Source organism: Hippichthys cyanospilos, chromosome 12, assembly GCF_059441005.1.
Source record: "Hippichthys cyanospilos isolate Australia breed blue-spotted pipefish chromosome 12, RoL_Hcya_1.0, whole genome shotgun sequence".
Classification (NCBI taxonomy): domain Eukaryota; kingdom Metazoa; phylum Chordata; class Actinopteri; order Syngnathiformes; family Syngnathidae; genus Hippichthys; species Hippichthys cyanospilos.
The window spans coordinates 7,557,206-7,572,501 of NC_142380.1; the positions used below are offsets into that span (position 1 = coordinate 7,557,206).

Genomic DNA, 15,296 nt, shown 5'->3' on the forward strand with positions numbered 1-15,296 from the left:
AAATCCCATCGAAACACACAAAAAAAGAGTCGCACCACCCACCCCACTTGTTAAATACCTCATCCATTTCCGCCAATTGGCCCCGCCTCTTGACGCAACTTCCTGTAAACAAAGCAACTGTGCGGCGTCTTGTTTTCCTCGGACCCGCGTCTTTTCTTACTCGTTCACGCAGTCGGGGGCGGTGGGACGCCATGGCCCAGGCCGGAGTGGTCCTAGACAAGGACCAGTTCACCTGCTCCGTGTGCCTGGACGTCCTGCGGGAACCGGTGACCATCCCGTGCGGCCACAGCTACTGCTCGGACTGCATCCGACACTACTGGGACCAGGACGACTGCCTCGGCGTGTTCACTTGCCCCCAATGCCGACAAAGCTTCAGCCCGAGGCCGGCCCTCGCCCGCAGCACCTTGCTGGCCGACGTGGTGGAGCGATTCAAGCGGAGCGGCCTCCAGGAGCTCGCGCGGCAGCAGCAAGCCAGCCCGGCGGAGGCCGACGACGTGGAGTGCGACGTGTGCCCCGCTCGAAAGAACAAGGCGGTCAACTCGTGCCTTGTGTGCCTGGCGTCCTACTGCGAGCTGCACGTCAGACCGCACCACGACTCGGCCGTGTTCAAGAAGCACAAGCTGGTGTCGGCCTCCAAGAGGCTCCAGGAGAGCGTGTGCCCTCGCCACGGGAAGCTGCTAGAGGTCTACTGCCGCACGGACAAGCGCTGCGTCTGCTCGCTGTGCCTGACCGACGACCACAAGGGACACGACACGGTGCTGGCCGAGCTGGAGATACAACTGCAGCAGGTGACCCGAAGGGGCGGATCGGAACCAGGGACGCAACTAATAATCTCGATCCTATCTTCTTTGCTGCCCCGCTACTTCAAACACGGTATTCCGATTAATATGGGAATGGGCGAAGCAACGAAATCCACCCGTTTTGATCCATCGCAGGGGGCGGGCATTTTGCCCCTTGCTGCCAACGGAAAATGACGTCACAATTCTTCGAGGTTCAGGTAGCAACTGATCATGGCTCACCTGTTACTCCGTTTGGTCAGAACACATTCTCAAAATGACCTGTGCCCTGCAAATGACATCACAGGTACTAAGTTAACAGCCAATCACGGTGCAGAACATCCCTAGTTTCAGTATCTTGGCATCGATATTAGTGACTTCTTAAGAGTACCAGCGCTTTTGATACTTGGTAACAGTATTTGTGACTGCTTAAGAGTTGAGTACTCGTACTGTTGTCAGTCTGAAAAAAAAACATGGTATCCTGGTATTGGTGTAAATGACTACTTAAGAGTATGAGTGGTATCAGTACTTGGTTTCAGTAGTGGTGACTGCTTTAGAGTTGAGTACTTGCATTGGGTTCAGTCTGGAAAAAAAAAAGTGGTATCAGACGACCCTATTTGTTTGGATGATGTGTTATCGGTACTTGGTATCGATGTCAGTGACAATTTAAAGTATTACCAGTGGTATTGGTACTTGGTATCAGTATCGGTGACTGCTTAAGCACTGAGTACTCATACTGGTGTCGGTCAGAAAAAAAAACAATGTGGTATCGAACATCTCTTGTTTCGGGATCTTGGTCTCAGTGTCAGTGACTACATGAGTGGTATCAGTACTTGGTATCAGTAGTGGTTACTTCTTAAGAGTACTAGTGTCAGTCTTTTATTGAACATGCCTAGTTTCGTTACCGTAGTATCTATACTTTTTATTGTTGTTAGTGACTGCTTAGGGTTTGAGTACTTGTAATGCTTTACAAGAAGCAAAGTTTGGGGCTTTTAAACTGATTGGCCTGCTTTGTGTCTGATTTTGACGTTGGGCAGAAACAGCTGAATGAGATGAAACTGAGCTCTCAGCAGAGCATCCAGCAACGTGAGAAGGAGGCTCAGGACCTGAGACAGGCCATCTTCTCCCTCAACGTAAGTTATTCATTTGGAAAAAAATTCAACGCCTCGAAGCCTTATCAATATTAACACTGGTGACATCTAGTGGTCAGAGAGAGTAATAGCAGTACCAAAAACCGGAATTTTACTTTACTTCTTAACATTTAGTCTCTGGGGTCTAAAAATCTCTAGCACAAATAAAATAACTAAATTATATATATATATATATATATATATATATATATATATATATATATATATAGACTAAAAAAAGTAAGAACATCTCTTTGGGTTTGGGGTTAAATGTGTTAATTTGGGTTTATATTCCATAATAACAGCATTCGGCCCGGTTGGCGACGGAGACCAGCGACAGCGTTTTCAGCGACCTGCTGCGCTGCGTGGAACTCAAGCGCTTCGAGGTGCGCGAGCTGATCAAGGCCCAGCAGAAGCAGGTGGCGGGCCAGGCCCAGCAGCTGCTGGACGGCGTGCAGACGGAGCTGGCCGAGCTCAAGCGGCGCCAGGCCCAGCTGGAGCGCCTGCCGCTCGCAGACGACCACCTGCACTTCCTTCAGGTCCGCCCCCCTCCGAGCAAAGCCAAAGCATCCCGATAGAGGGCTGAAAACATTGTAAAAAAAAAAAAAAAAGTCTGGCATGTGTGTGAATGACACATTCAGGTTGAGATTTTATTTGAGATTCCTTCAAAAATTGCATCCCAAAGCTCTTAATTTTCATCTCCCAGCAGCCAAAATTGTAACATCCCATTCCATTCCTTACTTTGAATTGCATGTAGGTATACTTATGTTGTACGTGTGGAAACACTGCCATCCAATGGTCACAGTTGTTACTACAGTGCTCAATTTTGTTATTTTATTGTTGTTATCACTATTTTAAAAGATGAGGATTCTCGCCCACGGCACTGAAGGAGTAAATGTGATTGTTTTGCGCGGGCAGAGTCGGCAGGCGCTGGACGCGCTGGCGCCGGTGACGATAACGCCGGCCGTGCCCGTGGATCCCGGCCTGACGTTCGACGCGGCCACGAAAGCCGTGTGCGACTTCAAAACGCTATTGCAGGAAGTTTGCCAGGAAGGCTTCGTCAGCATCTACGAAAAAGGTGCGCTTTGACGCCGCGCGCGTTTGCCAACGTCCGATTGACGCCCCTTGCGTTTGGCTTTGCGCTCCCGCCAGTGAGGGAAGTGACGCTGACGGGCGCCGCCAACCCGCCCGTCCAAAGCCACGCCCCCGCTGCCTCGTCCTCACCAGACGTCCAGCCCGCTCTTCAAATGGACACAGGTCAGTCTACAAAATTACAAAACTACATTTATTCTTATTTGTAGTTTGAGAAAGGTGTATTTATTTGTTTACCAACCACCCATTGGGTAGTACGGCTGTTCATTTAACGACCGTGTAAATAAAAAGATAATTTTAAGGTTTTTTTTTTTTTTGTATAGTAAGGTGTTATATTTTTAATTTTTGACTGTGTATAGTAAGGCATTTTTTAAACAACCATATATAATGAGGCATTTTATATACATTTGTTAAGGTGTTTGTTTGAAACAGTTGTAAAGTTTTTTTTTTTTTTTTTTACACAACCATGCAGCCACCGTGATTTATTTTTTCTGGAAAAAAAAAATGACAAGCAGTTTTGTTTTTTTTAATCGGACCATAATGTATAATCTACTCATTTGTGATTCGGGCCTATCGATTTGTGTACGATGCAGCGTTTCATTGTAACTTGTGCAATCTTTGGAGTATAGTTTCCCACTGCACACTTCTTCACACTTATTCGTGACCCCGCCCCTCTTTGTGTGTACAGAGTCGGTATTGGCCGAGCCAGCCCCAAGCCCCGTGCCAGCCCCAAGCCCCGTGGCCCCCCCCAACCCTTTCGCGAGCCCAGGACCCATGGTGCCCATGTTCGTCCTCTCACCCATCGGTTGGTAACCACGTCTGCAATATGAAATGATCAAAAATATCGTTTTAATAATTTAGGTGCACAGAAAATAATGAAAATCTCAATCATCAGTATTCAACAAGAATATCTTTTTAAAGCATTTTACCAGTAACTTCAAACAATGGTGGTGTTCAAACTGTGGCCCTTGGGCCTATTTGTGGCCTGTGCTACATTCTAAAATGCATATTTAGTTTGTAAATTTGTTTATATTTGTAGGACTTTCACAAAATTCTAAATTCACCTTTAACATTCATAAGATTTTCCTTACTGCTCGTCGTTAGCAAAATGATTTTTATTCCAAGATGACATCAAAGCTACCAAGGATTTCACACTTATCTGTATATTCTGTCATCTGTAAATATACTTTTTGTTTTTGCAGGTCCCAAACTGTCTTCAAGTAGCAGGTCAAGGCACTTTCAGCGCCGTCCTCACGCCAAAAAGAAATGAGATGCCGTTTTCATTTAACTTCACATGCAAAGCCTGATTTGCCACTTTTTTTTTTTTTTTTTTGGCCAATCATATCAGTATTGTTGATGAGACATGAGTACACACATCTGGATAACTACAGCGTACTTTTTTAATTGCTTTTATGAATATTGATTACAGGACTAAAAAGGGTGTGGCAGCAGCACCCTGGAACTGAACGTTTGATGAAAATATTATTTTTATGTTCACTTTTTTTAAGTTGAGTTCAGCGTGCATAATATATTGTGTCATACTGCCATTTAAAAAAAAAAAAATGTCAGTCCTGTTTTGAGTGTCAACCTGTGCTGTTGGCTGACATCAGATGTGCATACCGGCCAACGATGGAGTAAATGTTGATTTAGGTTTGTGATGCTAAAGCAAACAACAAGCTATATAATAATATATTGGTTATTAGCTTATCTCTAAATGTTAGCAAAATAAATGAAATATATCATCGCAACTGTACAGATGGTCTCTGGGTGTACAGTATTTTTTTTACATGACTAGTAAGGCTTTTTTTTTTCGCTCTTTTTCTCTGGGGATAAAATAAAATAACGACCATGGAAGATTTGTTCCCGCTGGAGAAAAAAAGTATTGTAAGGATTAAAAAAAAAAACGAAAATGTAAAGTAAAGCTTTTCCTTTCCTTAAGAAATATATAATAAACAGGTTTTTTTTCGAAACCAAAAAGACTTAAAAAAAAATAATCTTATTTTACCTAATAAAAACAAAATTACGACGGAATTTTAGGTAATATGCGGCAAGTTTTGGGGGGAAACGACCATGTAAAGTAAGGCATAAGAAAAAACCTAACCCAATGTCAACATGAGGCTTTGTGACGTCACGTCCGCCCGCCTCCAGCAGGTGCAAGCCAAATCAGCACACCTGTAAGCCGCGCCTACTGTGGGGAGCAAGATGGCGACAGGTGCAGCGACGACGACGGCCACTACCTCGACCATCTCCGTGGAACAGGACCAGTTCACCTGCTCGGTGTGTCTGGAGATTCTGCGGGACCCGGTGACTATCCCGTGCGGCCACAGCTACTGCCTAGCTTGCATCGAGGACTACTGGAGCCGAGGCAAGCCGCCCAAGGCCCAGTACAGCTGCCCGCAGTGCCGCCTGGAGTTCAAGCAGAGACCGTTGCTCAACCGCAACACCGTCCTGGGCGAGCTGCTCGAAAAGTTCGTCCAGAGCGGAGCCCACGAGCAGCCCGGCGCCGACGAGCGCCTCCGCGGGAAGCCGCCGCGCGGCCCGCTCGTCGCGGCCGCCAAGGTTGGAAATACCATTCGAGAATTTTAGGGCTTTGTGGTCGAATAATGGAAATGTCTCACAAGGTGACGGATGTTCGAAACTGAGCGCAAAGCCGCGCGTGCGCAATAGAGTACCCGTGACGTTATAATTTACGAACTTTTAACTCACGCTGCTCTTAAAATATTTTTTGCATTCCTTAATCGTCGACTTTTCTTGCTAGCAAACAACTATTCCCAGACAGATTTTTGTCATACACATGTTAAATCTCTGTCAACCTTCATTTACTCGGAATAAATCATCTCGTTGGCGAGGCGGAGGCAATTATTTTCTGGTTCGTCAAATCCATCGACTAAGAAAACATTGTACCTTATAATTTAGCTTTTAATTTGTTGCAACAGATCAATAATTAAACGAACCGCTTAATTACTACGTAATGAGTAGCTTTGAAAACAAAACACGTGATTTATCTTGAAATTTGATGTGTAAATGCATGAGACAGTATTCAGAATGTTTACATGTTTTGTTTTCCATTCAAAGCAATTAATTAAATGGATCATTATTATGGTTTTCTTTTTTTTTTTTTTAACTGCCGCGAGGATGGAGAGAAGCTGTGCCCGCAGCACGAGCGGCCGCTGAGGAGCTACTGCCGGGCCGATCAACAGGGCGTGTGCTCGCGCTGCCTCAAAGGACGACATAAGAACCACGACATCGTGCGGCTGCTGGACGAGCGGGTGGCCCAACAGGTGTGTGGATGTTTGAGTTGGACCGTAGTTTAAAAAGTAGTCCACTGTCGGAAGTTTCCTTCATGCAACTCAAGGGACTCAAGACTGTGTGTTCGTTTAGAAAAAACTCCAAGAAGCCTCAGTCAAGAGCACGCAGAACATAAAGGAGGTGGAGAAGGAGCTGCGCTATGTGGTCAGATACATCAAAGTGAGTCCATCGCGTGACGAGATGGGGAAAGAGGGGGGGGAAAAATGACAATTTGCTCAGCACGCCACAGAGGCGGCGGAGGAGGAGAGCGACCGGATCTTCTCCAAGCTGCAGCGAGCTCTGGAGAAGCAGCGCTGCGACGTAAAGGAAGCCCTGCGGGGGCGCCAGCGGGCCGCGCTGGCCCACGCCGAGCAACTGCTGGACAAGCTGGAGCGAGAGGCGGCCGAGCTCCGCCGCGGCGAGGCCGAGTTGGACAAGCTCTCTCGAAGCGATGACCACCTCCACTTCCTTCAGGTGGCCTGCGCGTGCGCCTCCTCCAAGGGAGCCGAACAACGAGCTCAATCATGTGCGTGTGCAATCGCAGAAGTGCCGATCCCTCCGTTTCCCGTGCGCGCGGGTGCAGATGCCCGACACGGACACCTTCCCCTACTTGATGTACAAAACCATGCGAGGGGGCCTGGCCGAGCTGAGGGACGGACTGGACCAAAGCCTTCAGAGAGAATTCAACAGAATCTCCGATAAAGGCAATTATCACAACGCGACCCCCCCCCCCCCCCCCCCCCAAGGAAAACACTTCACACTCACGTCGTTTACAACGATCCGTGGTGTGCGGCATTGCCATTAAATAATCCATTCTAAAAAAATATTCAACAGCCCTAATTCAGAGCTGGAAACATTTCAAGTTTCTTAATGCGTAATGAAAAGATGTCAACGTGTATCCGCAGTGAATTCGCTGAAGGAAACCAGCGTTCCGATCGACAAGACGAAAGGTACGCAATTAAGGTCGCCGCCGGCCGACCAGATGGGATGGGAGTCGGGAAGCAAGAATCACATTGATTTTGTCGATGATTCCTGACAAATGCACTTTTATTTGTACGGAACCTTTTTTTTTATATATGATGCTAACATATGTCAATAAACGAGCACAAAAACTTGATTGCATTTCGTTTTGTTTTTTGGCGTGGCGAAAAAGCGGTGGGCAGCGGGCTTGCATGATTTCTCCTCCCGAATTCCAATGACTTGCATGTTGGGCTCATGAAAGAATCTTTATTGCTTCCTGCTTGTGTGCTGCCATGCTAAAGACGGACAGGCATTATAGAAAATAGACGATGGGTAACAGTCTTTTATTTTTTCCTGTCGTCTTTCCAGTAACGATAGATGCGCACATACTATACGACTCGGAACCAAAGACAAGAGAGGAATTTTTACACTGTGAGTACAGTTTTGACTTAAATTATTCATCCGTATGATTTTACATGTTAGATCTTTTGCTGAAATTTGGAGAAGCAATGTTTTATTTTTTTCCTCAGAATTTTTATTTTTCCACAATGCTTCATTTCAGTATGGGGCTTTAAACAGTACTAGTCAAATGTTTTGAAACTAAATGCTCATACACAACAAAAGGTAAAGTGATTAACTGCAGGGGGGTGCTGAAGTGCAAGTCATAAAGCTTTATCCACATCATAAAGCTGACAAGATGTGATCTGGGAACTTCGAGGATGTAATTTCAAGTTATTTAAGAGTCTGGACATTAAATCCCAGATACTTGAGTCATAAATCTATACTTAAAGGGACACTATGTAAGACTTAAACAGTTTTTCATTAAAAAGGGTGAATTCAATTATAAATTGTAAACATTAAATTTTTTAAATGACCAACAGCATTTTTTTTAGAAATATAATCGTATGTCCAGTTATCAAATTATATTACAAAGGGCGTGGCACTCCTCCGGAGGCCGCCATGTCTGTTCTAGCTACAGACGGGCAGAGGAGTGTGAATTGCCGCGTGTACCGTAATCCAAAACCGTTTCGCATGCGAAAAATTACACACTCCTTTTAAATAGATTAAGAACATTAATTTCCAAATACGTAAGTATTAAATCGATACTTAAGTATCTAGGATTGAATGTCTGGACTCTTGAAAATACGTCCCTGGCATTGAGTTAATCTCCAATCTAAAATCTTTTGTTTTGAATGCCAACTTCAATAAATGCTGCATAATCCGGTTGATGAACGACCATTCATCTAAGCGTAGTTCAGCGGTCAATATAATAGCATGCATGAAACCGGAGAAAACCCACACAGGCACGGGGAGAACATGCAAACTCTACACAGGTAGGTTGCCGCAGGAATCGAACCACAACCGCCGCTTGCGAGGCGAACATGCTAACCAGTCCAAATTTCTCAATTTTCGCTAAATGTAGAATTTTGTAACTAAAAATTTTCCCAGTCATAGTTCTTTAACCGTAACGACCTTGACGCAGACTACCAGGACTTAAGGCTGGACGCCAACACGGCCAACCCTTACCTGAGCCTGTCCGAGGACCAGCGGGCGGCCACCACGTGTCCAGAGGCGCAGCCGTACCCCGAGTGCCCGGAGCGCTTCGGCAGCTGGGCGCAGGTGCTGTGCCGGGCAGGCATGGCGGGCCGCTGCTACTGGGAGGTGACCTGGTCCGGCAAGGGCGGGGTCTCCTTGGGCGTATGCTACCGCGGCATGAGCCGCGGCGGCGGCGGCGCCGACAGCAAGCTGGGCCACAACGCCAAGTCCTGGAGCCTGGACTGCTCTGACGCCGCCTGCACCTTCCGCCACGACAAGCAGAGCGCGAGCGTGGCCGCGCCGTGCGGGAACAGGATCGGCGTCTACCTGGACTTCCGCGCCGGCCTTCTGTCCTTTTACAACGTCTCGGACGGCATGCTCCTGCTTCACGGTGTCCGCGCCGCTTTCAGCCAGCCCGTCTTCCCGGGCTTCTGGGTGGCGCTGGGTTCCACTCTCAAACTCTGCCCCCTCTGATTCTCGAGACCCCGTAATCATTTCATTTCAATCAATCATTTCGGTAAAAGGGGAGGGCCAGATGTCAACCAATCGTGGCACAGGTTGAATGTCACATGACCAAATAACAGGTGAGCCATGATTGGTCATTACCTGAGCCTTCAGCACGTGATGTCATATTCGGTCGACAGCAGTGTCCAAATTACATTTTTAAGGAATGTAGACAAAGGAAAAAATGGAGAGGCAAACTAAAAGTATTATTGCTTTGAGCATTTCTTTTACATATTGCTTTAAATGTCTCCTACATCATTGCATCAAATACAGAAGTCAAATATTAGTTATGAAAATAAATTCTATATAAAAATAAACATAAGAGTGTCCAGACATCCAATTAAAAGCTCTCAGGCAACCTCTTTGCTTCAGCTCATGGATTGGACCTGCTTATGCAGGTGTAGCCAGTCAAGCGGAATATGAAGACGACAAAACACAAATGACGTTTTTTTTTATTTTAATGAACCATCAAAACAGCAGCATTTTGTTCAGATCTTATTGAAGGCAGCGACGTCGACACTCTGGACCTGCAAAAGTGAGAAGGGGGAGGGGGAAAAAACAAAAACTGTACCTGACAACTTTGAAATTGAGAGGATTTTTTGCGTACTCACAAAGTCCTCAAACTTGGTGATCTCCTCTTCCAAGATGTCCGTGCCCACTTTGTCGTCCTCCACCACGCAGTTGATCTGCAGCTTCTTGATGCCGTAGCCCACCGGTACCAGCTTGGACGCTCCCCACAGGAGCCCGTCCATCTGCACCGAGCGAACGCACTCCTCCAGCTTGCTCATGTCCGTCTCGTCGTCCCACTGGCAGAAAGGCCCACCTTAAAACTTGTTGTTTTGTTTTTTTTACCAATTTCACTTTTTAAACTTTTTAAATTGAGTGCTACGGCGCAACGTCACGTCGCGTCGCGTCCGCGCTCGCAAGTCAACGAAACGAAAGCGAAGGCCGCAGGGGGTCCGCATGAGACTCACGGGCTTGACGTCTAACAAGATGGACGACTTTGCAATGAGGGTGGGCTTGGCGGCCTTCTTGGCGGCGTAGGCTTCCACGCGCTCTTGCTTGAGACGGGCCGCCTCCTCGTCGTCTTCGTCGTCGCTGCCGAACAGGTCCACGTCGTCGTCGTCGTCCTCCTCCTCCTCCCGCTTCCCGTTTTCTTCGGCCCGTTTAGCCGGCGCGGCTTGGACGGGAGCGACCTGGCAATGGAAGCGGAATTCAGTAACCGGAGAGAAAGTTGCGGTCCACATCTACCTTAACTGCGGACGGCGGGCTCTTCTCCAGCTGAGCCACTCGGGCCTCAAGCTTCTGCAGGGCGGCCCTCATATCGCCCACCACTAAAAAAAAAAAAAAGAAAACACGCCCACTTAGACCACGACTCATGCAAAAAGTCAAATGAAATACGGTTGAAGGCGCCCACCTTTGTGCAAAGTGTGGTTCTCTATCTCCAGGCTCTTCATGCGGGCAACCAGCTCCTGGTCTCCTGAATGAGAAGAAGACTACACAGGGGGAGGGTGGAAAAACAAACAAAATACTGAGATAAGAATAAAATATTCAGATCATAAACTGAGATGCTATTTAAAGTCAGCATGCAAATAAATTAAAGTCAAAGATTTGAGATGACTGAAAATGGCAGAAATTTTCCATGAGATGAGCTGCAATATTCAATGAGAGCTTTGCAAAGTAATCGACACCGTTGCTTCCAAAAAGTCAAACGATAGCTACTGTAATTGCATATCCATCCCACAAGATGGCAGCAATGCGCTCATCTAATTGAAGCTTCGACACAAACATGGCCAAGCAAAAATCAGCAACTAGATGGTTTGTCCATTCCAAAGTTAGTCAAATTTCATCTCTGATCATTCTCATGGAAAGGTCAAATTAAAAAACATTGCATTTTCTCATTTTTAAAACTTTGTTCCCAACATGAACCCGTTTTTTATATCCATAATTAAAATACCACTCTACAGGATTTTTCTCATGCATTCTAATGTGCAGATGAAAAGAGTTATTGTTTGGTGGATTTGGAATGAGAAAAAAAAAATAAAAAATTAAATGAATCAAAGGTGATGCCGTTTTAAGCTCGTAAATAATGGTTATGACACACAAAAATCTAATAAATGGAACAATTATGTTACCAATGACTCGGCAAATTGGCATTTTTGCGATTGTGAACATGATACAATGAAGCCATTGGATGTGATGACGTTATGTCGGCGATTCCACACAAGCGTCACGGCCATGCTGCGTTGCCACCGCGCGGACGCGCACGTCATGACTTACGTTTCTGTGCTGGCGCTTTTGCGGTCGCCCCTTTTGCTGCTGAGCACCACTTTTCATCTGCGGCGTTTGAAAGCGCGGGTAATGGGGGCACATACAGAAGGTTACATTGAAATTGGGAGGGGGGGGACAAACATACAATCACTTGAGCTGCATTAAGAAACTATTCAACCTGCTGATTTTAATTATTTAGTTCTTGCAAGTGGTCCAAAGGTTTTGATTGCAGTTTTAAGGCTAATGGAGAAATAGCGTCAGGAATGAAAATGAGCAATTTGAAAATAAAACGGGGTATTTTATTTGGAGCTTTCACTGCATTTTTTTTTATGTAGGTGTCAAATCCAAGTGCAAATTTGTTTTTTCTCTCTCCAACACACCCGATTGGAATATTAGCTGAGCAAGCTCTACAGGAGCATTTGAATCAGGTGTGTTTGAGAGAGAAACATTGAAAACTTGCAGGAAATCCATGTTGCGGACTGGAGTTTGACACCTAAGCCACCAACAAGGACATAAACTCAGTAATATTAGTGTTGCACACAGGCCTGTCAGTTGCCCTTATCTAAATGAACATTTTGAGCTGGACCGGGTTTAGCTCCAACACAGTAGATTTCGAACTCCAGTTCTGAAGAGCTGCTATCCTGCATGTTTTCAACATTTGTCTCAAACTGAAAAACTCAAAATCCCGCAGAGCTTGCCGATGAGCCGATTATTTGAATCTAGCGTGTTGGAGGGAGAAACATGAAAAACATGCAGGATGCCGGCCCTCGAGGACCGGAGTTTGCCACCTGTGCAACGAGCGGCACCTTGCGTCTCGGTTAAGGAAGATAAAATGATCGTCCAAGGAAATGAAGGCAACGCACTCCAGTCCGTATTTAGCAGCGGACCACCTGACCTCGCCCCGCCCGCTCGCTCGCCGAGGCTTCTAAATTGAGCACACGCGCATGCACACAGCTGCTCGGGTCGATGATGTAACGGAGGCTTAAACCAACAGAAGGCAGCGACTGATAGTGTCGCGGGACCTTTCGGGGTCCAAGGTTTTTTGCCATAATACTACCAAATAAGGCATGGGCAATATGGCAAAAGGATCAAATAGTTCAGATTTTGCAGGCATTCTGGAAAATTAAAATTAACAAATAAATAAATCCTGTGAAAAGTACTCAAATTACAGTTTAAAATCAGTTATAGCATAAATTTGACATACAGCGCTTGAGGGAAGGGGAAACAAAAAAAGTATTTATTGCGAGTGATTAACTTCATTAGATTTCACAATTAAGTAGTAACTAGGGAGGTTTGATACTACTTTATTTTCAGACCAATTCTGGCACCTGTACTTTACTCTTTTATTAGTCAAAAATCCAGACATCGCTAGTACTTTTGATGCTAGTTTTTCCTATACGGATCAATCTAAACCAAGATAGCATTGTCTATAAAATTGCACAAAATTAAATGGTAGTATGGACCTCCATTGCAAGTACCATTCCTCAAAAGAAGGCACATACTAATATATTGTATTAGTACTTACACATGCCTATTAACTATTGTAAATATATCTTTTAAAGCACTCATTCAGCATTTTAACAAAACGTCAGTTTTACCATCATGCCATTTTTTTTTTCTTCGAAGAACTAGTTAATCAAATTAATTGGATTTACTGCCCAACCCCATTAAGACGTATCTCAAATCTGACAGAAACCCGAAAGAAATTCTAGGCTAAGCTCAAAAAGGCCAAAATAACTTGTTAATTTGCCGCTTTTCAAGCATATTTTTTTTGTATGGTGCCCCATTTAGAAAAAAAAAAAAAAAAAGGCATACCAAGTTTTTAAAGAAACAAAAGAAGTAATGTGAGTCACCTGTTGCTGCTTGGGGGCGGGTCCATTGGCACCCTCGTAGAACTTCCTCTCGGCCTCATCGTATCGGTGCTTGTCAAACCAGACCTTCTCGGCAGTGAGGCATTGAAGTCCGCTCATGTTGACGCTAAGAAGGGAAGAGATTGCAATCATTAAACTGACAAGAAATCACAATGCTTTATAGGACATTACGAGACCATGTGTTTGAAACTTTCACTCTTCACTGTTAGTGTTTAGACACCTGCACAATGGAATAAGATTGAAAGAAAAAAAAAAAAAAGTACAGTTGTAGACAAGCACAAGTGCCTCAATATCCCATGCAGCCATTTTACATGATCTCTGTGTAAAAGCTGGCCACTTTAGACATTTTCAGCAGTAAAAAAAAAATCTCTATAATTAATGTTAGCTGGATTTCAGGAATATTCAATACCATTAAACACAGTTTTTTTTCCACTTGATGTTGACTGAAAAAGACATCCCCGTGCTCAATGCTTGGGAAATGGCCAATTACAGCTCACCCGGTCATGTGACATTCAAGCAAAGCTGTGATTTGACATTACCTGAGCCTTGAGCACAGACCTAATTTACAAAACGCATGAAAAATAACTTCAAATGAATTATAAGCAAAATAACATTAACACAAGCAAACCATGCCTTTGAGAGACGATTTTGTCAAAGCTCAAATTGATCTCACTACATTATGCGTATATTCCTAAATCACAGGTGAGTGTAGTCCACATAAAGCAGAGAAAAAAAAAAATCTCTTGAAAAAGCACAAAAGGCATGCATGAATGAAAGCAAGGGCCTGCTTGTGTCCAATCGACACATTCCTCAATCAGCCAGGCGGACTTGTGGGCTCAGCAGGACTCCCACACAAAAGGCCACAAAATGACATCCAAATCAAGTCAGCCACATTTATCGCTTCACCCATCGCTCTTCTGCGTCGATATATATTTTTTGGATTTAATTCAACAATGGAAGCCCAACGCCAGCGCACGACAGGCAAAGAATAGTACAAGACGTCACGCCATTGCCGGCAGGTGATACTCGGCCCGTCCCGACCTGCCGTCGCTCTCGGAGAAGCCCTTGGCGCGAGACTTCCTCTCCCCGCTTCCTCGGCCGCCCTTCTCGGTCTCGGACGAGGTGCGGTAGCGGCCCCCGCTGTAGCGCCGATGGGGGGTGCCGGACGACTTGACCGTGGGGATGCGGGCGCCGTCCTGCTGCTGCTGGCGCTTGGCCCAGTGGCCCCGGGCGTTGGGGCTCCTGGGCGAGGACGACTTGAACATCTCGCCGTGGACGGCGGGGCTTCGCCCGTACGAGCCGCCGGCATCGGCCGAGGAGCCCAGGTAGTCTTCCTCGGGCCCCGAGCTCTGGTTCTCCGAGCGGGTGTGGCGCCGCATCTTCCTGAACTGGAGGTTGTCGCCACTGATGATGCTCCTCTCCGGTGTGGCGGCGGGCTTTGGTGCCGTTCCCTGCTCAGAGGATTGATCCATCCCACTTAGGGGAACAAACACCGCTTCAAGCAACAGCCTTAAACTTTTTTTTTTTAAAACATGCTCTCCAAGGTTGATGATTGATCTAACAGATTACCGTATTTTCCGCACTATAATGCGCACCTAAAATCCTTAATTTTTTAAAAAAGATGATGGTGCGCCTTATAATCAGGTGAGCCTTATATATGGATTAATACTGAGATTGGGATTCGTAGACGGGGAATGAAGTGACTGATAAAAGTAAGCTTTACCTGTTTCTTTTGTGTGTTTACAGTTGAACAAGGTTGCTCATATTGACATTGAGTTATTATGCTATTGAGAGTTTGAAGTTATTATTTGAGTAATTATTGTTATTACTTTGAGTATTAATATATTGTGATTGAAAAAGTTTTAAAA

At 45.5% G+C, this 15,296-nt stretch overlaps 2 protein-coding genes across 3 annotated transcripts; one reads left to right on the forward strand and one right to left on the reverse strand.

Moving 5' to 3' along the window:
* The first annotated feature begins 100 nt into the window (after window positions 1-100).
* LOC148414669 (E3 ubiquitin/ISG15 ligase TRIM25-like) lies at window positions 101-9,612 on the forward strand. The gene is given in 14 exon segments (XM_088429537.1): window positions 101-788; window positions 1,814-1,909; window positions 2,212-2,445; window positions 2,825-2,984; window positions 3,059-3,163; window positions 3,687-3,803; window positions 4,201-4,231; window positions 5,176-5,557; window positions 6,133-6,279; window positions 6,380-6,760; window positions 6,831-6,990; window positions 7,192-7,236; window positions 7,616-7,678; window positions 8,730-9,612. Coding segments are annotated over 14 exon segments (3,045 nt in total). The 5' UTR covers window positions 101-191; the 3' UTR covers window positions 9,257-9,612.
* Window positions 9,613-9,726: 114 nt separating this feature from the next.
* LOC148414670 (elongation factor 1-delta-like) lies at window positions 9,727-14,904 on the reverse strand. Of its 2 annotated transcripts, XM_088429690.1 has the most exons (8): window positions 14,470-14,904; window positions 13,411-13,534; window positions 11,567-11,623; window positions 10,704-10,782; window positions 10,538-10,620; window positions 10,261-10,482; window positions 9,898-10,092; window positions 9,727-9,813 (listed from the first exon to the last, which is right to left on the reverse strand). In XM_088429690.1, exons 1-8 carry the CDS (start codon window positions 14,898-14,900, stop codon window positions 9,775-9,777), a joined length of 1,230 nt encoding a protein of 409 aa, XP_088285816.1. In that variant the 5' UTR covers window positions 14,901-14,904; the 3' UTR covers window positions 9,727-9,774. The 2 variants fall into 2 exon arrangements, with proteins under 2 accessions (XP_088285816.1, XP_088285817.1); XM_088429691.1 differs by lacking the exon at window positions 11,567-11,623.
* Window positions 14,905-15,296: the final 392 nt, after the last annotated feature.

What these genes read in the sequence shown, in the direction of transcription:
- LOC148414670 (XM_088429690.1), bottom strand. Translation starts at nt 14,900, where the DNA reads ATGGATCAATCCTCTGAGCAGGGAACGGCACCAAAGCCCGCCGCCACA. An exon ending in GAACCACACTTTGCACAAAG is followed by an intron (nt 10,621 to 10,703) that starts GTGGGCGCCTTC and finishes TTTTTTTTTTAG; the next exon opens with TGGTGGGCGATATGAGGGCC. An exon ending in TCTTGTTAGACGTCAAGCCC is followed by an intron (nt 10,093 to 10,260) that starts GTGAGTCTCATG and finishes CCTTTCTGCCAG; the next exon opens with TGGGACGACGAGACGGACAT.